This window comes from Etheostoma spectabile, chromosome 17, assembly GCF_008692095.1.
Source record: "Etheostoma spectabile isolate EspeVRDwgs_2016 chromosome 17, UIUC_Espe_1.0, whole genome shotgun sequence".
Classification (NCBI taxonomy): Eukaryota; Metazoa; Chordata; class Actinopteri; order Perciformes; family Percidae; genus Etheostoma; species Etheostoma spectabile.
Genome location: NC_045749.1, coordinates 8,256,874 through 8,278,841, shown reverse-complemented (window position 1 = coordinate 8,278,841; position 21,968 = coordinate 8,256,874). Strand labels below are relative to the sequence as shown.

At 36.5% G+C, this 21,968-nt stretch overlaps 1 protein-coding gene across 1 annotated transcript in view; it reads right to left on the bottom strand.

Moving 5' to 3' along the window:
* Window positions 1-20,763, bottom strand: part of ryr2b (ryanodine receptor 2b (cardiac)) — a 71,661-nt gene extending 50,898 nt beyond the window's left edge. The window contains 27 exon segments of the mRNA XM_032540912.1: window positions 1,566-1,774; window positions 2,115-2,262; window positions 2,526-2,685; window positions 2,974-3,057; window positions 3,162-3,265; window positions 3,418-3,522; window positions 3,908-4,127; window positions 4,379-4,571; window positions 7,069-7,310; window positions 9,302-9,435; window positions 9,835-9,953; window positions 10,223-10,318; window positions 10,956-10,965; window positions 10,967-11,092; window positions 11,183-11,366; window positions 12,942-13,063; window positions 14,379-14,540; window positions 14,707-14,863; window positions 15,159-15,233; window positions 15,322-15,418; window positions 15,777-15,900; window positions 16,244-16,356; window positions 16,541-16,619; window positions 16,740-16,814; window positions 17,791-17,895; window positions 18,234-18,353; window positions 20,552-20,763. Coding sequence (XP_032396803.1) covers window positions 1,566-1,774; window positions 2,115-2,262; window positions 2,526-2,685; window positions 2,974-3,057; window positions 3,162-3,265; window positions 3,418-3,522; window positions 3,908-4,127; window positions 4,379-4,571; window positions 7,069-7,310; window positions 9,302-9,435; window positions 9,835-9,953; window positions 10,223-10,318; window positions 10,956-10,965; window positions 10,967-11,092; window positions 11,183-11,366; window positions 12,942-13,063; window positions 14,379-14,540; window positions 14,707-14,863; window positions 15,159-15,233; window positions 15,322-15,418; window positions 15,777-15,900; window positions 16,244-16,356; window positions 16,541-16,619; window positions 16,740-16,814; window positions 17,791-17,895; window positions 18,234-18,353; window positions 20,552-20,599 — 3,411 coding nt within the window. The 5' untranslated portion in view covers window positions 20,600-20,763.
* Window positions 20,764-21,968: the final 1,205 nt, after the last annotated feature.

Here is a 21,968-nt window from a genome sequence, read left to right as displayed (position 1 = left end):
AGATAACAGTGGCTGTGCTCCACTTTGCTTATTTCTATGTTCCTCATGTTCAATGTTCCTCAATTTTAAATAATATGGAAGAAAAAAAACTGACAGGTATACCCCAATTGATAATCAAAGTTACACATCTTAATTACAGCTGCTTTTGGCACCGAGTTTAATTTAGATGATCGTAGCTATGTTTCCATCCACATCCACAACAGACGCACATGTACAGGTCAGAAGTGAGGAAGACCGCAAATGTTCACAAATGTTTGCTTGAATGTTGTGCAATTTAGTGCAAAAATGAACGGAAACACCATAAAATGTCTCAAATCACTTTGATATACTAATTTGACCGCAAAACAGCATGTGACGTCATTACGCACAGGTTTTTTTTGGCTTTAAAGCCATTGGATGGAAACACACTTTCACTGGCTTTATTTGTTTTTTTACTGAACTTCAGATAATTCGATTGACAAGTGGATGTAAACTTTGCTAATGTCTGGATGTGCAATTTACATGTTGAAGTTAGCAATTCTGTTTGACTTTCCAATGCCTCCAATTTGACTTCTGAATATTGCCACATGAATGTTTCAGGCAAGAAGACCTTCAGTGTGTATTTTGGCAATTTCACTTCCTTTTTTAAAGTTTAATTCCTCTCCATAGACAGATATTTTACAGAAAATTATAAGGCCACAGATATGTCTTATCAACAAAACCTCCTCTGGCATCACTGATGATCACACAAACAGTTTTCAAACAGATTTTTACTTTTTATTAGATTCAGTCGTACTGTAATTTTTTATACGATATCAAGTAATTAAGAAATGTGTCAATATAAAGCCATGTTTTATGATGACAAAGAAATAAATCCAAGGAGGCTTTAACACAGTCAATCAATCATTTTAATGGTATTTGACCAGTGTAATGTTATCAGCTACTTCAACTTGTGCACACTGTGATTTGAACTTATTGTAGAGCCCGACCGATAAAGGATTTTTAAAGCCAATACTGATACAAATATTTGGTCCTAAAAATACGATATATATTTGAAAATAAAAAGTAAAGCGTAACAAAACAAACAGATTAAAATAAATAATAATATAATATGATAATAATTAGTTTTATTGTCAGAACAGAACAGAGGAACATCAAAATATATTAAAATTCTGATAAATAAAATGCATAAAAATACAAACTTAAGATCTGAAACTCAAAGTCCGTTAATAAAACACACACAAAAAAAAAAATGTGTTGCCAACAGGGACGTTGTAGAGTGCCCTCTGGTGGAAAAACTATGCAACGCCAAGCCTCATAACATGGTTGACCATCCGTTTTTATTTAATTTTTAAATATTAATTTATCAGAATCACTTATTTGTCAGTTTAAGTGATTCTGATGAATGTATAATTTTAAAAAATGATCAGCCATTATAAAGGCCATTATAAATGCCTATACCGATAGTACGTGAACTGCCTAATATTAGCCCGCCGATATATTGGTTGGGCTCTAGCTTATTGCAATTTAAACAACAACATTGGTCATGTGGCCATAAGAAGAACTGTCAAATTTGAAAATCTCACCTCAAATCCATCGAAGACATATGCCTGGTTATCTGAGCCAAGCTCTTTATCTGGAGTACAGCCTGGTCGGGCCCAGCCCACTCTCATATTCCCAGCTGTCACTATTTCTAATTCAAAGTACCACTTCCCCTGGGTCACAGAGTATGATTTATCTGGTCTGAACACTCTGCACTTCTCAGCAGAGAAGAGACATGGATTTGATAATGTGGCTGTAAACCCAAGAAACAGAAAAATCATGGTTGTCTGCTAAAATAGTAACGGATTTGCATTCACTTTCCATAAAACAGAGTTAGGTCAAGTTAAATAGATAGAGCATCTTAAATACATCATTGCCGTGTATAAACATGATAATTGTCATTGTATTGTGAATAAAATACATATTTATATAGGTAAATGGTGCAACTATAGTAAAATACTATATTAGTTTTAACAAACAAAGCCTAATCTTAATTAAACTTGTATTAATTATCTTATGCTGGTTACAATAATCAAAAGTGAAATATACTGAGCTATAACAGATAAGATTGATGACAGGGCTTTGAGACATACTCCGTTCCTGGTTGAGAGGCTCCAGGCTGTAACCGTAGGCCCGCAGGGTACAGACAGCCTCTCTAACACTCTCCCTCCCCAGTTTCCTTCTTCTTTCATCAAGAAGGTTATAGGGCACGAGATACGGGCTCCGCTTCGCTTTCACATCCTAAAAATTTTTTGAAGCAAATTGTGAAAATAGGCAACAACGTTCGTCAGAGAACAGCATCAGTGTTTGTGTTGCCAGTGCATTTCTTTGTTGTGACCGAGAGACAACATACAGGGAATACTTTTCATATAATATATTCTTAATACTATATGAAAACAAGAAGACTAATGTGTTATATACAATATAATTGAAAACGTTGAATGAATGCAATTTCTCCTCGGCAGTGAGAAATGCAGCAAAGCTGAGAAATGCAGCAGAGAAACCTGTTGGGTTCCATAGGTCCATCCCTGCTTGACGCGCTCTCTGGCCCATACATTGTGATCATTCTCTGCCAGCAGGTTAACCATTTCATCGTGGGCTGGGCTCAGAAAAACCTGGCTCATGTCTACTGGGGCAGGTCTATAGCCACTGGGCTGCTCATACCTAAGAAAGAGAAGAAAAAAATGGACATGAGTGTGTCAAGATCGGAAATGACTTTCAAAAATGATTGTAAATTAAGTAGTCATGTAGTTGAGCCTTTACAGTATTCATGAATAAGAATCGTCAGAAATAGAGCTTCCCTACAAACTTTTATGAAAACTTAGACTTAAGGCAACTCACATGTGAGGCTACAAATGACCCATCCTGACAAACTAAATGCCTCCAAATGTTTCATATGTGCAAGGGCTCCAAACAAAATGCAATTAAACATAATATTAAACATGTACATACTTGGTGGCAAGTCTCATGTATTTGACTTTCTCCTCAGCATGATCATCAGTCAAACCAATGTGGAAACCAAAGGCAAGGAGAGTCCTCCAGCAGAAAAAAACAACAACATTGAAAACAAGCCTCAAAAACATATACAGTTGATATAAATTTTCAAATCTGTATTGTATGACGCAGATAGTAGAGCTCACCTGAGGGTGTCCTGAGCCATCTGAATGTTCTGGTTCCTCTCCTGCTCCGATAGCTTGGAGAACTCCACAAGACAGGGATCATGCCTTTTAACTTCATCCCTCACCTGTTTGACAAAAACTGATATTTTTTTAAACGCGCAAGTAAAAGTAAAGCGAGTTGGCGTCAAGTCAAGTTTCAAGTAGTTTGTGATGGTACAAGGGGAGTTTGCTTATGTAATGTAACTAAGTTGTTGATGTTTTTTTTCTCTTTTCTTACAGGTCCATATGTCCATCCAAGATCAATCTTGTCCATTGCCCAGAGTTCATGGATATTCTCAGCCATTTTTTCTTGGATATCCTGAAGTTGTGGGGGTAATACTACCTATGAGAGTAACATGAGTATAGTAAAAGGCAATTTACTGTGTCAAATAGGATTCATGTTAAAATTGTATTATTAACATTTAACATAACCTTCATAACCTTTTCCCAGCATACTTCAGACCTTCTTTAGGCGTACACCTCCTTCCACACCCTGCGCTCTTCATCAGCAGATCTACTGCCACTACCACCCATCAACCTCAGCACAATTGGTGCTAGGGCGCTCTAATATCTTTATATCCAATTCAATATCATATTTTTCAAAATCTTAAATCTCTATCTCGTTCTACATCTACAAATCTCTACTTGTACAACACAATAGCAAAGTTTTTTGTGAAATTAAATTTGTGAAAATTATTCATTGTTATTGTTTGATGCTGATTATTTACCTTGCTGATGTCTGTTGGTGTGGGAGTAAAGGTCACTGGAGTGGCAGGTACTGATGGGCCAATGAGCTCTTGTTTTCCCTCTCCATGATCCAAAATGTGTTTCTGACATGGTTCTAACTTCAGCTTGACTCTTGGTAGCAGAGCATCAGAGCATGGAGCAAAACCTGGTGGGGGCAGGAAGCGAAACTCTCCATGCCGTCCCCCAAACAGAAAACGAACCCTTTTATTCAGAAATAGGATAAGGAAGACATTAATGGTATGTATTGAGATCCTTACAGAGACAAAAGAATAAACCGAAAGAAAAATACAGTAAACGTTTGACTTCTACATCTTTAACATATATTATTACTCTACTGAAGAAAAGGGACAGCCTACTGAAACAAATTGCTATATACATCAGGTATGTTTTGTTTCCAATCAAAATTAGAGCCATGTCAAACACTGAAACAAAAAGACATCTCCACTACTGACTTGACTCCAGCAGAAAAGCTGACCACAGGATAAAGAAGTCCATCAGCAGTGAAGTTTTCAAACATGCCCTGCACTGGTAGTCCGTTGACACGGAAAGAGATGCAGGGAACACTGAGATCAACACAGCAGCTGACCACATCATCATCTTTCAGCAGCTGAGAGAAAGGAGAGATCACTCGGCGCCCCACACAGCCTGAGATTTAGAAGACACAGCCTTTAAAGTCATTAATGTTCACATTAAAAAATAAAAAAAACATTAATATAGGTATGTGTAGTATATGTGCCAATGTATGTAGATTGTGTGTGTATTGACAATTATATGTTGACTGTATGATTAAATGTTTTTAATGTGGACTCTTGAAAGATCAATGAACTAAAGAGATCCAAATAAAAATCTAATCAAATCACTGCATGCATTAGTATTGCTGCTGGTGATTTGTTATCAGTATTCCCAATATCTCTGTATGCAGATTTGAAGGAACAAGCAGTAATATGTTACTGGCTCTCTCTGGATCATCACGTGTTGCTGAACAATGACACTCTGTTATTCCAAGAGCTGCTGAGGTTTCATTCTTTCTAAACATCTATGTTATTGAATTTGCTGCTCATTTTAATTAGACAAGGTAAATATGTCATTTATTGCACTACATTGAATGCACCAAGAAGAATTTGATCAATTTTGTAACATCTCTAGACACTGACGTTTGGCTCAAAAAATTCCCAAGAATATGTGAAGCAATACGTGTTCTTTATTCTTCTTTTTTTATTTGGTTGCTATTCTGCAATCTCGTATCTCTCTAACCTTAGTTTGTAAAGGAATTCAAGATTACAGAACACAAATCAAAACTGTGTTTAGAGTTATATTTATCTTTCCTGTGGAAGTGATATTCACCACCCGCTCCACATCCTGGCACCACATCACTCTGGTCCTAAAACAGCTACAATGGCTTCCATTTCTCACCGGATCACATACAAAATCCTGGTCCTAACCTACAAAGCCATATACCACCTTGCCCCGTCATACCTCACTGTCCTCCTCTCCCCCTACCAACCCTCACGGTCCCTCAGATTCACCTCAGCCGGTCTCCTCTACGTCCCCAAGTCAAAGCTCCGCAGTTTTGGGGACAGAGCCTTTTCCAGGGCAGCTCCCAGGCTCTGGAACTCCCTCCCCCATGAGATCCGCATCTCTGAGTCCCTCACCATTTTTTAGTCCCGTCTGAAGACCCATCTCTTCTGTTCTGCCTATCCTTAATTATGTTTCTAGGCCATTTTGCACAGCGAGGGTCATATGGATGATGGGCTGACGCTGTCTCGTTCTCAAAGGGAGGAATCCCACACTGCCAGACTTATCCGGAGTGCTACTCTGCTCTTCACTCGCTTTATCAGGTACGGACTAGACCTCCAGTCAGTGTAACGATGTCTTCATTTATTCAGCATAATATGCATGAATGACTTCATGACATGATCATTAGAGCCCAACCCAATATTTGGTATTTAAAAACTGATATGCCGAAATATCAGCGATATATATTTAAAACAAAAAATCCAGAAACGTGGTACAAAACATAAACAGATTTCCTAACATTTATTGTAGTTATTATGAGTTCTCACTAAATAATATGAATTTGTTTATTGGCACAACAGAACAGAGGACATCAAAATATATTATAAGTTATATATTAAAGTTTGATAAATAAATGTTTGAAAATACAAACTTAAGATATGAAACTTAGTCCTTTGAACAAAAAACATTAACAAAAAAAAAAAAACAGTGTTGCCAACAGGGACGTGTGTAAAGCGCACTCTGGTGGACAAACTATGTAACGCCCACGCTCATAACATGGTTGACAGTTTTTTTTTTTTTAAATTATCATTCATCAGAACCATATTTGTCATTATAATGATTCTGTGAATGAATATTTAATATATATATTATAATATATATATATATATTAATATATATAATATATAATATTTTATCTACTGTTTCCACTCTGTAAAGGACTTTGAGATGGGGAAAGGCTATGCAAATTAATTTATTATTATATTATTATTATATTATTATTATTATTATATTATTAGGCAAGGCAAGGCAGGCAGCTTTATTGTTGTAGCACATTTCAGCAACAGGGCAATTCAAAGGCTTTACACAAAATCAGTTAAACAGATAAAACACAAGTACAAACAGTTAAAAATCATAAGCATTAAAAACTAATAAAACACATGAATAGACAGTTAAAACAAATAGAAACATTAGGACACATAAAACCACAGAGATAAAAGTTACAGTGCAGCATAAGAAATTTAAAGAAATGAGCAGTCATTTAAAGAAAGGCAGCATCAAAAAGAAAGGTCTTCAGCCTTGATTTAAAGAACTGAGAGTGGCAGCGGATCTACAGGTTTCTGGGAGTTTATTCCAGATATGAGGAGCATAGAAACTTTAATAATTATTATTATTATAATATCACACCATATAACCTTTAAAACATGTATATTGTATGTACTATGTTTACAGTATGTTTATATTGTTTTGCACTTTTAGATCACAATTAAACTCTAAGGATCAGTAAAGACCCTGTAACTGCTTACTATTGTCCACCCTGACAAAACTAAACATATTTCAGTGAGCAAGTTCCAGTACTTACAGTACACTGTAGACTAAACCTTGTATCACTTGATCTCATCCTCACCTGACCACAGGTGAAGCCCATCAAAGCCGTACGAGCAGAGATCGTCTCCCACCCCGTTGCCTCCCCAGCCGTTCCCTCCGGTGGGCCTGGGCTGGTAGCCCTCAGTGCGAGCCCAGCCAACACGCAGGTGTGTGGGCTCGGATGTGAGGAAGGCGTCGACATGGTCCACAACCATCTCAAAGTACCACCTCCGATGCTGGACTGAATCTTCCCCAAAAGCCAAAAAGATGTTTGGTCTCATGCTGTGGTGAAGTAGTGTGTAGAGAGAACAGAAGACAAACAAAATGGCAAAAAAGGACAAGATAGTGGTGCCTTGTTTGATCAGTAATATTTGATTATATTGTTTTTTATATTAATTTTACAGGTCTTTGCAATTTCAAAAAAAATTACAAAATTCTATAGCAATATGATTGACTACAATATGAAAAAAATAGCAATTAAGTAGAGTATGAGATCCTGAGACAAGTGGAGATCTATATGTAGTGTATGAAAATGTTGGAAAAATGTATCCGCACCTGTGAAGAATTGTAAGATAGGATTGTAGGTATTTATTACTGGAGTGAGTAAAAAAAAAAAAACTTTTGTTTGTACCAAATAGAATCATTTAACTAAATATCCTATAAGTATATGTCTATGCGCAGAGTGTCTCTGCTAGATGATTGTTTACATTTTTAACTTACTGCCCTGCATAGACCACACTGCATTTCCCTTATGCAGGGCATTTGATACTCTCTGTAGTCCACAAAGAGCATAACTCAATTCCCATGGGCACAGCACTGTATATATAATATATAAATTAATGTACAAATATAGCACCAGGCTCTTATAGAGAGCCTCCTTTTGACCGCCAAATATTAGTGCTAAAACTCAATTACTAGAGATAATTTATAAGCAGAGTATTACAAAATATAAGGTGGAGAGGTATGTGGACAAGAAAATCACCAATATCTTACTGGAATTAAGTCTGGTTGGTGTCTTGAGATTAAATGCTAGTTCACATAGTGACTCTAACTTTGCCTCTGACAGAGTTCTGATGACAGTGAACACAGGAGGAAAGACAAAGCACATTGAGAGAAGGGGAAAAGGACACAGATAAAAATGTATGACCTGGTTAAGATGCAAGAAGAGATAGGATAAAAAGAATCAGAAGAATGGATTATGAAAAAAAGAATAAGAAAAAGGACATCTGGGAAAATGGACAAAATGTGGTGGGCAAGGAGGAGAAGATGGAAAAGAGAAAGTTGATATAAAGGAAATGAGAATGAAAGCTTATGTACTAATGTAACTTAATGTAATTATTTAAACAAGAAGTTAAAGTGATAGAATGAAAAATTGCTTGAGGAGAAAGAGAGCTTGGTATTAGACAAAGCAGGTGTGAAGAACATGAAACAAAATAAGCTTTAAGGCCTGAGGAACAAAATGGGCAGCGGATAGAGAAAAGCATGATGAAAGCAGACAGCTGCTGAGAAAGAAAGGGCAGATGGAGAAAAAAATAAAATAAAAAAAACATAACAACAAGCTAAAAGGGAAATGGAAACTGCCTACAAGATCAGACTGGCACAGAGGGCCAAACTTTTCAGAGATTAAATATGATGAAACTGGATAGAAAATGTCCAAAAGATTAATTCCGGACGCCATACCACCTCAGGCAGCAAGAAACTTATTCAAAATCCCATTGAAAGAGACTGAGGTGAAGATCTCTTTGCATAGATATCAATAGTATTGGTCTGATCTATTCAGAAAATACAATTGGTTGCGCACACGAAGAGATGACACTGAAGGAGACAAATAATTCTTCAATTTACTCAAGTCCACCAGAGGAAAGATGAGCACCGTATTTGGAGTAATCTGAAGTATTTTTTGTATCAAGGATGTGGACATTATTACAGATTACAGATAGCACAAGACCGACATCAGTTGACCAATAGCGCTCAGCTGAAAAAAATGCATTAGCAAGTATGAAAAGAGCTCAAGAAAGAAAGCCCTCATGTTGTGATTCTCCAAGAGTAGATAAAAAAAAAGCAAGGATAGAATATGCAAACACATGATTTTAAACAGGTATAACAAGTGATTGCATGTCTAATTTTTATATGTTTTAGGTAACTTTTGTATGCCTGACATTTGGGTATAGTAAATGATGCAAGCAGATATAATAAGAGACAAATTTAAATGCAGAGGAATGACTCAGACGAAACAAAGTAGTCACATTTACAGAAAACATTCTAAATCGTACCTGGTGACCTGATTAGCAAGACGTGTTTGGAGCAGCAAGTCTCTGTCTGGCAGCAGGTTGTCACAGATGAGGTTCTGATTAGAACGCACAGCAACACCATGACACACACACAGAGAGCACAGCACCTCCAGCACCTGGAACACAAACTGTCAGCACTTCTCTCGCAATAGCTCAATAAACATATGGAATGGTCTCACATTCGGGAAAAAATATGATCTACTATATTGTGGTGATAATAGCAGATTTTTCTTGTGGTACTGTGATTTTGTACTGGTGAAACACAGAGTTCATTTAATTTCCAATCCATGTTGCAAATGCATACAAACAGTGTGAATGTCATCTTAGAATTTGTTTAATAACAGTTAATGTTTTCTCCCTAAAAAATGAATTTATTAAATTAAATTGGCTATTGCATTTTAGCCAACAAATGCAATGACAATAACTGATAATTTTGTTTTCATTATTCATAAAGCATGCATATTACTCCTCACGATTTGTATTTCTAACACACAGAAAAACTTTGCAAACATTACCTTGTGGTTGCATCCATGTTTGTCTAGAAAAGAGATGATTGAATGAATGTGTCCTTCTTTGATGAAGTTGAGTGATTCAGGACTTTCCAATAAGACACAGTGCAGCACCTCCAAGACTCCTGTACAACAAGCAATTGCTCATTAAGGTAGGTAAAATATCCTGAATTTACTGTCTATATTTCTGTCTTTTGCCATTCTGTTGAGATAAGATGTATTAACTATCAGAATAATGTAGAGCAGATAACAGTGTATAGCTGGAATATTTTCAGTACATAATCACAGATGTTAAACAAAACAGGTGTACCCAAAATATCATCAGATCAACATTTTTAATTCTTTGGAAATAAAACATAGGATTGGTAATGAAATGCCCACAAATTCAACCAACCGCTAGAGGCCTCCAAACGGTCTAGCTTGCTAATCAGCCAGTCTAGAGAACCTGAGAAATGTGCACAGTTCACACGGTTTCCCTTGATCAGAGCAGCTGAGGAGAAAAGAAAGACATATTGGGTTAGGGTTAAAAAAAAAAAAAAAAAAAAAAAAAAAAAAAAAAAGTTAAGGGGCAACCTCTAGCTCACCCAGTAGTGTGCGATAAGTCAATCTATCCTGTCAATTAAAAGCAATAAAAGCCCAAAAAATAATCTTTAAATCATAAAAGAAGTAAGACTAAAGCCAAAATTATACTGTCCGCATGCCTAAAGATCTCAGTGATGTAAATGTCATAAGAGGGTATACGCATAGGCTCTGTGCAGTCCTTTGCATACTGCCAATTTTTTGTGACCGCTTGGATAGCGATTTACTGCGCATGTGTGGAACACAGACCCACTATACTTTGCTATTGTTGCAGTATCATTGAGTCCTTAGGCTCAAAGACACAATCCATGGCATTATATACATTATTATTATTATTATTATTATTATTAATTCATGGATCATATCATTAAAGACAGGTATTCTAAGTAAAATGCATATAAATGGGTTATTAGCAGCATAGTCAATATTATAGCAAAACCATTTGAATCTATTTGGTATCTGTATCAGTAGAAAATCAATGTTGTGGTGTTAATATTAAAATGCTAAATTGGTATTAAGCCATCTATACTGAGAAGATGTGTTCTCACCCAGTAGCTCTATAGAAACGGTTGAGGATGGTCTCCCACTCTTCTTCTGTGTCACTCTGAGCAGCCTCAGCAAAATGAGAGCCACTACTAAATTGGTGTAGACGGTCAATACAATCTAGGACCAAATCTAACACACCCTGAGAAGAAAAGGGAGTATGCTTATGGAACAGTGACAAACATATCACATGTGTGGGACCGATTTATTAATTCAAAAGATTTAGATTTACCTCTTCTTGAAACATGTTCTGGTGATTCTTTAGTGCTGTCATGTTGTTCTGTTTAGCTTCATGGCTAAGCCCCTCTGGCGGAGGCTGGAAATAGTTTATTAGATCCTGCAGACTACATGTCACTATATCCACTGGCAGGCTGACAGATGTGAGGTTTCCTTGTTGACTAAAACCATCCAGTTTCCTAAAGATGGATAGATAGAGTACTTTATTAATCCCAGAGGGACATTTTACTTAAGATGAGGCAGGTTATGTATAAGGCATAAATGTATCATAGTAATTAGTTTCTGGCCTACACTCAAACTGTCAGACTTTCACATTTTTTTTGTCATTGTTTAAAGAAGCCTGGGTTTGAAGTTGACCAATATTACTGGGCATAGGAATTTTCTATGATTTTGATATTGTATCCTTAGGGTGTCATAAAGTTTGTAAAGCCCTTTAAAATTTACTTATTTTTGTTTTTAAAGTCAGAAAACAGAAAGTCTGACTATCTGAGCCACAAGTTATTTAACCTCCCAGTTTCTGTGTGTGTGTGTGTGTGTGTGTGTGTGTGTGTGTGTGTGGTGGTGTGTGTGTGTGTGTGTCAAAAGTGCAACACCCTGGCACATCTTGCACATAGCCATAGATTTGGATGCCTTGTGATACCTAAAGGAAGTACTAATCTTATATGACAAGGTTAAGCGTAACTGATAAGGCATTTTTTTAGGCCTTTGAAGCCTACTCATTATTTGAGTTAAGAAAATCCGATAACAATATCGGCCAATTAGGTTTTTTTAACATAAACACATAACATAATTTTGCTATGTTTCAGATGGATAAGTTTCTTTGTATGACCAAGATACAGTGGGACATTTTACTGTTCCTAACTTGTCAGTGCTTTCTGGTAGATAAACTATGTAATGGTAATAGTTTTATGCAGTAATTTTAAATTACTACATTACTGTACTGCATTTTTGGTTACATATTGGCCAGTAGATACAATGATACCAATACATCTGCAATTAGCTAATTATAGCTGATATATTGGTCTGGCCGATTTATCAGTCAAACTCGACAAACTAGGACAGCTAGACAGCTGGAAACAACAACAACCTTCACTCATTCATGATCATTAGATCCTGACCGATATATCGGCGGGCCTATATTAGGCATTTCCTGATCTATCAGTATCGGCATTAATAATGGCTTATAATATATATATATTAAATATTCATTCATCAGAATCATTTATAATGACAAATAAATGGTTCTGATGAATGAATATTTAAAAAAAAAAAACTGTCAACCATGTTATGAGCGTGGGCGTTACATAGTTTGTCCACCAGAGTGCGCTTTACAACGTCCCTGTTGGCAACACTGATTTTTTATTTTTTGTTAATGTTTTTTGTTCAAAGGACTAAGTTTCATATCTTAAGTTTGTATTTTCAAACATTTTATTCATCAGAACTTATAATATATAACTTATAATATATTTTGATGTTCCTCTGTTCTGTTGTGCCAATAAAACAAATTATCATATTATTTTAGTGAGAACTCATAAATAACTACAAACAAATGTTAGGGAAATCTGTTTATGTTTTGTAACACGTTTCTGGATTTTTGTTTTTAAATATATATCGGCTGATATTTCGGCATATCAGATTTTTAAATAACCAAATATTGGGTTGGGCTCTAATGATCATGTCATGAAGTCATTCATGCATATTATGCTGAATAAATGAAGACATCGTTACACTGACTGAGGGTCTAGATCCAGTACCTGATAAAGCGAGTGAAGAGAAGAGTAGCACTCCGGATAAGTCTGGCAGTGTGGGATTCCTCCCTTTGAGAACGAGACAGCGTCAGCCCATCATCCATATGACCCTCGCTGTGCAAAATGGCCTAGAAACATAATTTCCTATAAATTATTTCCCTATAATGGTTATAGTTTAATTAAGTACATTTTCACATTCAACATATTTATAAGACAGTCAATAGGGCTGCACAATTAATCAAATTTTAATCACAATCACGATTTTGGCTTCCCACAATCAAATTTGCATGATTAAGCAATATTTTAAATGCATCATTTCGTAGAACGCTCCGTTTTAAAAAAAAAAGCCTATCTACCGCTTCGTAAACCACTGTCTGATCATGTGCCAGTAAGAGTTGTTCTATGCACCGCACAGCTTAGTTTCTAGATGTAGACAGTCACGGAAGACAGAGTAACGTGAGGAAAATTCAGATAGCAATCGGTTATACGTCGGCCACAAGGTTTACCAGTTTACTAGTAAATGCAACATTTTGTCCCGTCTGTGTAGTTTTTCAGACAACAGCAGTGTCTAGTGCTATTTGTGTCGGTTAGCTCACAGGGCTCTAGGGCGCAACTAACATTTTTCTCTAGGTCACACCGGTGCACCAAATGTCCTCGCATCCACTGCCTCTCCACAAACGTAGCAATGTTGTTTATATGGATATGGTTTAATTTTGCGTTACATGACCCATTTCTTCTGTAAAGCCGTGCTTGTGTTTGGATTTCTCCGCTTACTCTCCGCGCAGCCCCGCCCCCATTCACTCACACACGGCTTCAGCAATATGGAGAGACACAGCGGCCGCTGGTATACACTTCTATATTTGTCCACAGTTTTAATTTTTATTAACGCAGCTGTATATTGTAAAGCATGAGAGGCAAACCTGTATTTGTACCAGTGTTTCTGCTGGAAACTCTGCAATTACGGCAGCCACGGCAAAAAACACAGAAGAAGGACCCATTTATAATGAGTCAGCACTCCCCCCTCTCTCCCTAGCTCTTTTAATCAGTTATTGTTGAAAACAAGTGAAGGAGCTTTCTCAGAGATACATTTAAAAAAAAAAATATATATATATATATATATATATATATATCCTACTCTATTAATTTCAGTTAGCTACTTTTCATTTACGTGTGTTGCAGCTGTATGTCTATACAACATACAACTTCAACATAAGAAGAATGTAGCATAATATGGATGTGAAAGCAGTTATAAATAGCCTATGTGACAATAAAATTTGTTTTGGTTAAAATCGACAAATAATCGTGATCATTAATTGTGATTATCATTTTGGCCATAATCGTACAGCCCTAATAGTCAATTTATAAAATTTGCCTTACTCTTTTAGTTTATAAATATTGATTCTCTCAAAATAATAATAATACTTTTTAATCTAAAAGGATTACCTTTCGCTGAGCCCCTCCCATGCGTGTAGATTGGGCATCAATAGCTTGGTAGGTGAGCCAGAGGCCTGAGTCTACGTGCTGAACATAACAAATGGAGTCTCCATACTTGATCTCTGGGATTCCCATGCCATCAACAGTCTTTGTGCCAGTGTCAAGCTTCTCCTGTAGGCAAACATACCACAAACAGATGTGTTTCTCTGATACTAAACTGATATACTACACTACTGACTTTCAAGTCTCCACTTGAAGGTCTATAGACTTTTAAAATTATGAACTGATCCTAGCAGCTTTAAAAAAAGTTCAATGTATTTCACATGTAACTCCTGACCTTCGACGATCGAAAGCAGAAGGAGGTTGTGTTGATGTCAGCCTTGTCCCGATCAACCAGATGCAGGCCTTGCTCCTCTGTGAGACCCAGGTACCTTCCAGTAGTCACGTGGCAGAGGCGAAAAGGCTGCCCCCAGCATGTATGCCTACCACTCCAACTGAGGAATATTAAGAGCATTATGTTTTTAGGAAACAGTCCACAACATTACATTTTTATTCTTATTGTTGAAATGGCAGGGAAGCAAACCAGGACAGACAAGGAAAAACAGCAGAAACCGAAAAAATCATGGGCCCTGTTTTGTTCTGCAAATGAGACTATAAAAATATTTTCATTAGCTATTGTTTTCCAAAAATAAGTAAGACAATGGTAGAGCTTAAAATACCATGCCAATAACATATTTTATATGCGGCTCATGAAAAGTGAGCAAATCTTCACAACCCATGTATACTTACACAACATGCAAAATCTCCAGTCTCCAGAGAGAGCGGGCATGGCTGGAGACTGATCCAATCTCATAATGCATGATCCTAATTTAAGAAAAAAAAAACATGACCACAGATGTAAAAGGACGTTTTGTCTAGCTAACATAACAGGAGACAGGTCTTTTCAACTGACCTTTGCAGTTCCTCTCCCTGCTCTGTGGACGGAATAGTCAGACATGCGTCACTATGGCTGTGGAGAAGTCGCAACGTGTCATCCCCCTTCAGGTATCCTAGAATTAGCACAACAGATACCAGAAAAAAATCTACAATGAAAGAGTGACTTTATTGCATATTTGAATCCTCTAAACAAGTGTAACTACTTGAGGCAAAATAGCAGAGGATGTGGTTTATAGTAATTGTAGCCACAGCTCTTACACTAAGTGCTAACTAACATCATTAAAAGTCTACATTTGAACATTTGCAAACTGATTGTGACTCATCGGCAACATCAGGGGACATCACATTTGGCTGGAATACCTTTGACCAATCACATTTCTTGGACACAACAATCAGTTTGATTATTTTATTTTAGAGATTGAGGTTTTGTTTTTCCAAAAGGATTAAAAAGCAAAAAGAAAAGAAACTTGCCTTGAGCAACTCCACCTCCAGAGCAAATGGGAGCAACACTCCAGAGAGTCTGCTGGAAGGCTGCATCAACAATCAGGCCGTCACTTAAGCTTTTGTTGTCAAATACAGTGCCAAAAGACAAGTGCTGGGAAGAAACAAAAATGGGCCCATCAACAATGAATACAACTTTGGGATTTGTTTAACAATATATGTAATTATGCTAATAAAGAGGAAGAGAACACAGATTGCTAACTACCAAATGAAGTAAAAGGAAATTGAACCAATGATATAAATAGTAGTTCCTGATTCTTCAAAGCTCAGAAGATGGAGAAGAAATGCAGTAGAAAAGAACACACATTCAATTTGCCAACTTCAAATGTTTAATAAGTAGTTCAGTATTTCTGTTTGACATTGGATATAATCTGAAATATTCAAAGCAGATTCTTTATCATCTAAACATAAAAAGCTTAACATCTTTACTGACTCACCAGATATCTCTCTGATGACACATTGACTAGTATGAGGTCATCTCCAGCACGCACTTTCTCACCCTCTGACCTCTGTCTGGATGCTGGGTGGACAGTCCACCAACATGCCTCACCTGAGCCACACACACACACACACACACACACAATTATGTTTTTTTTCCTTTTCTGTTCCACATGGTATATACATTCTGGTAAAAAAAAAAACGGTTAAAAAAAGAATAAAAACAATGACAATTTTCATCCGTTTAAAAAAAAAAAAGAAAAAAAGAAAGAAAAAAAAAAGGTCCAACTGAATACCTGCTTTATCCTCTTGCAGACCAACATCAAAAGCCAACTTGTCAGTTGAAGACTGAGATGAAAACAAGCAGCTGAGATACTGGGAGTGAAATAAACAATAGACATATATTTATGTGAACCTATAAACAAATATTTTGATAAAGATAACAAAACTGTTGCCAAAATAAGACCGGTTCTGATTTACATCAAGATGACTCACCATGCCACTGTACGAGTGTAGGAACAACACTGCTTGGCCATACAAAAGGGTGCGATGGCTTCCTCCAGATCCTACCTGTGAGTCACATTCAAATTACGGAACCCAAAGTATGAGTAAACACAATAATAGTAGTGTGAAAAGTGAATAAACTAAAGAAGAAAAAGAAACTAAATTTAAAAAATATATACCATCACTTTAAATAATTGTAAATAACATCTAAGAAGAGAAGAGGAAATAAAAGAAACAAACAAACAATCACCATAAAATGTGTGCTCAATTTTGTTTGTTTGTTATTTTATGTTAACAACAGCTGTTCCAGTTTTCCAATTGCTTTATTTGTCAGTACAAAGATTGTGCTAACCTCGTTAGTCAGGAAAAAATGAAAACAGTCCAAACCCCTCTTAAATCATGGTCCATATTGTTATTACCAGTTTTACTTTCAATTACAAGTAAGGCTGATATAACATCAATTTAATCTTGCAACTTATTGTGGCTGTAATAACTTGACAGTATTTTGAAAGTGTCTCTAGTATCTTGAAATTCCAATGTACTACTTATGGTAATAAAAACCAATTTATATCATAAATTAGGGCTGGGCATTATGGAAAACATCAAATATCACGATATTTTTGACCATATACCTCTATATCGATACCACAACAATATTGTAATGTTTACTATTGGTTCTTTCACAAAATACATACACACAATAAGATTTTTTTGATAAATAATCATCAGTAATGTGGATATAATGACTAAGTGGGTAAATGCAAATAATAGAACAGTTACAACAGTCTGGTAAGTTCAGAATATGACATCACTTTACTGTGATGCAGCCTTTAAAACCAGGAAAAGACACCACTTGCAATATTGCCAAATTACGATATGACAATATTCAAAATCTAAGACGATATCTAATCTCACACCACGATATCGATATACTGCCCAGCTCTACCATGAATAATTGAAGGAATGTCACAATGACATTGATAAATTGCAAATAATATCTAGATGCATTGGGGGTGGGAAAGAAGAAAGAAAATAGTTTCACCTCTGCAGCCAGGTGCTCACTGTGGGCCAACTTCTCCTGCAGGGCTCGGACAGAGAGACACTGGGCCAGGACAAAGCCACATACAGACAAGTCGGGTGGAACATTCTGGTAGATATAAAAAGACAGTAGAGCATGTATCGTTGAGGCAGCTTAATATGCGTCTTTGTCTGTTTATATAGAAAGACAAGGTTTTTGGGTTTCTAACATGATTGTTGAAAGTTTAATTACATTGTGTATATCTCTTAGTAGTAAACATACAGATACAGTATTTCTGTACATGTCAAAGATGCTTTTATATATGTTTTAGTGAATTATTTGCATAATTTTACAAATCTTTCTTTTATTATTCCAGATATTACGGGTGATGACTAGTAACATTGACTGACAAATGGACTGCTCTGGCAATGAAAAAAGACTGTAATCAGTGAGATGGAGCTTTTTACCTTGCGGTTAGAGATGGGCTCAAGCCTGCAAAGTCTGTTGCCAAATCCCTCGGCAGCAAGACAGAGTTTCACATGTTCCTCCTGGGAGGTGAAGGTACTCTGCAAAACCACCTCATCTCCCTGAGAAAAACACATAGCAATGACAGTGGTAAGCACAAACTCTCATGTGCATAAGAGTTACAGATTTCCACATTTAAAAAAAAAAAAAATTAATAGAATGTGTGCAAATTAAGACATTGACAATTGACTTGAAAAGCATTCAAGCACTCTCAGCTCTCCTTCTGAAATGTAGGCTCTGAAGCAGCATTAAGGCTTAGAGACACTCAATTCAACATTGAATTTCATATTAATAGAAATATTTAGGGGAGTTTATGATGACCCAACATACCCACTCAGTGCTAGCATGAAGTTGGATTCCCGTAAACAAACCTACAAATACCTACAAAATAAATAACAGAACCCCTGAACAAATTACATGAAAATATACGCAACCTATAAAGAAGGAGTTGTTGTCAACCCTGTAATAAATGTAAGCATAGAGCCCTACTCTAGCCCTACTTTAAATGCATGCACAGTAGATTTCCCTCACCTAAATTATCTTATCTTCATTTAAATGCCAAATGCACCACGTCAAAGGAATTAGGCTTGTCACATCTATTTAAGGAACTGCAGAGAGGAACAACAAACGACTGGTCTCAATACTCCAGCAAGGACTACCAACACCTCTCCATTTTATCTCCATATTGGGAAGACACTGCACTGTCTGGTCCCCTTCCCACTCTTCATATCAGCAGTACTCTGCAATCAGTCAAACACATTGCCCAACACTGAGGCACTGCAAGACATTCATATGAGGACTCTGCTCTTCTTCAAGGTACATTTGGCAAGTGAAAAGTCATCATGCCTCCAGACTTAATCCAAATGTTAAAAGCCTTGGCAATTGAAAAATGTTCATGTTCATTCGGCGGCCACATACCGTAAAAAGTCTTGTTTTGGATTTGAAACTGAAGCTGAGGTCTATGTACTCCAATCTGTACATTTTAGGGTGTTGTTTTAAAGAGGAGGCGAACCACCTTGCCTCAAACAAAGTCAACCTCCACTAACATCATAAAAATAAAAAAAACTTGTATGACATAAAAGATTGACCTTCAGGTACAAACGGCAGAGGTGCCATTTCATATCTAACCAGTTTGGCTATTGTGTTTCTGAGGTCATCTACTAACTAAATTGATCACGGGGCAAGATTTGTCCGGAAAATTACTTTGTCCCAATTTGGATACTGAGTTCAGTAACCATCTGCATCATTGCCTGTGTAAGTACCGGTATGTGTATTTGTCTCATATCCACACCAGACACTCTCCCTGTGACATGCCCTTATCAGAGGAGAGATAGCAAGCTGTAAAAGGATAACTTACAACTAGGAAACAATGATAGCATCTTGCAGTGAGGGTGAAAAAAGCCATTTGTGGTCTTCCTTTACGGTCAGTGACAGTGACTAAGAAAACAATGTGACTAAAATAGCAATTGTGCTGCTGCAAATTTAAAAATGAAACGTTATTGTTAATAATTTATAAATTTTATGTTACTTATTATGAATCAGAATTAAAACGTTATCATTGCGATATAAATAACATGAAAAAAACGGTGCAGTTCACGGAAAATCAGTGATTCTCAACCTGGGGTCTAAAAATAATTTGAACCATCATCAGCCATTTGGCTGGTGGACAAAAAAATTAGTTTTACACCTACCAAGATGTAATATTTGCCATTGGCTGTCTAACTTAATAGAACACTATTAGACATGCAGGAAAAACAAATAAAGAAAACTAAAAACAGAGGGTGTGATATTCCTCTTTTTTAAGTATATAAAATTGGTAGTGTTATCAAAAAAGTTCACAAAGAAATTATCCTTCAGTTACTAAGGTTGCGTTTAATCTTTAAAAAAAGGTAACGTTAGCTAGAGTTAACTTCAGTGAAAAATGTAACTAGCTAAGTTAGCAAACATGGGGTTAGACACTTTATTTAGCTGCTAAACCTGAGACACAAACCTTAACAGTACATTCCTGAGTCCACTTGCTACACAAACAAAATGTTACAGTACCAAATCCATATGACCAAATCTGACTGTCGCTGCTAACACAATATAACACGTTTCAAAGAGCTAGGTTAAGCTACTAATTGTTGACACCGCTGGAGCTAGCTAATGATCAAGTTCTATTGACAGCTCTCTGGAGCTTGCTAGGTTAGCTTAGCCAACGCATCCTTTCTGGCTTAAATCTGGATACGTTTAAGCAGGTTTGAAAAAAAGGCTAACTCACCGTTCGTAGAAACTGGAATTCATCGTCGCCATTTCTAGTGTCAGTCATTCTTTGAACAAACTAGCCACATTAGACAGACTAGAGCAACACTGTTGGTACTAAAGGAGAAAGACGAGTAGCTAGAGAAGCAGTAGGGAGAAGGTGCACAGCCGAGGATGTCAAGGAGGAGCCTGTTGTTAAAAGCCTGGACTTCCCGTGACTCCAACTGCTATTTTGGCGGGAGAAGTTTTAAGTGAAGCAAGGTCCAGGCCTCCAGTAGGCCTAATCTAAACTTCTACAATTACCAGATAAATAAGTCTATTCTTGGTGTAGTCTGGGAATTAGATGAAGGCTTATCAAACGTGTGAGGGCTTACTCAACTGTGGAGGCTACTTCCAAAATGTGCACTGGTATCAGTGGTGAAAGATTTTCTCAGATCTGTCTTTTAAATTTTGTAAATAAATAGCAATAAATATTGTTAGCATTATCATTATATATACATTCATGGTTACAAGCAGCAGTCTTGCATTCAAAGTCATGCTTTATAAGCTTCAGCATTAAAAATATACTTAAAGTAGGCTACCAAAAGTAAAAGTACTCATAGTGAGGAGTTGCCCAATCCAGAAAACAATGCATCATATTTTTTGATAATTTATGCATGTGACTAATGTTGTAGATGTTAAAGGTGGAGCTAACTGTGCTGGGAATCTGTGATAATGCATGTTTTCTTAGTTGATTTACATGTTTGCATTATTAATCTGAATCTGCAAAGTATCTTGTCAAAAAATGTCAAATAATTTTTTTATTTTTTTTATTTAACCTTTATTTATCCAGGTAAACTGTTTGAGAACCAATTCTCATTTACAAACATGACCTGGCCAAGAGGCTACAGAAATAAATAGGAACATACGGTACAACTTTACATAGTCAAACACATGACACATAGAACAATAAATGTAGTAGGCTAGAGTAAAAATAGCCTACAATATTGGCTGTCAGCTGGAGAAGTAGTAGCCTATAGCATGAAATGGAAATAGTCACGCAGTCAGTTATTACTTGAAACCTTAGTTTTCATATATGTTGAGTTGTATGTTTATCAGTAGACAGAGCTCCCTTTTTTAATTTTTAGCTGAACCTCTTGAAAACTGTCTACATTTTCCCCATAATTAGTACAAATTACACAATTCTTCACAGGAGACAGCTTGGACATTATTAAGAAAAAGTTCATCTCTAAAAGAAATTTGACATGGATATTTAAGATCTCCAAGCTATGTCTGCATGGTTGTTATGAGCCCCAACCTTTCCTACAGAGGCGCTATCTGATCAGACAGTAACTTTCACTTAGCTGATCCTTTAGTTACTTTTTTATCTGGAAAACTAAAAGATGGATTTCATTAAAATGCAGGTAATTCACAATGGCCATGGGGACAATGTTTTA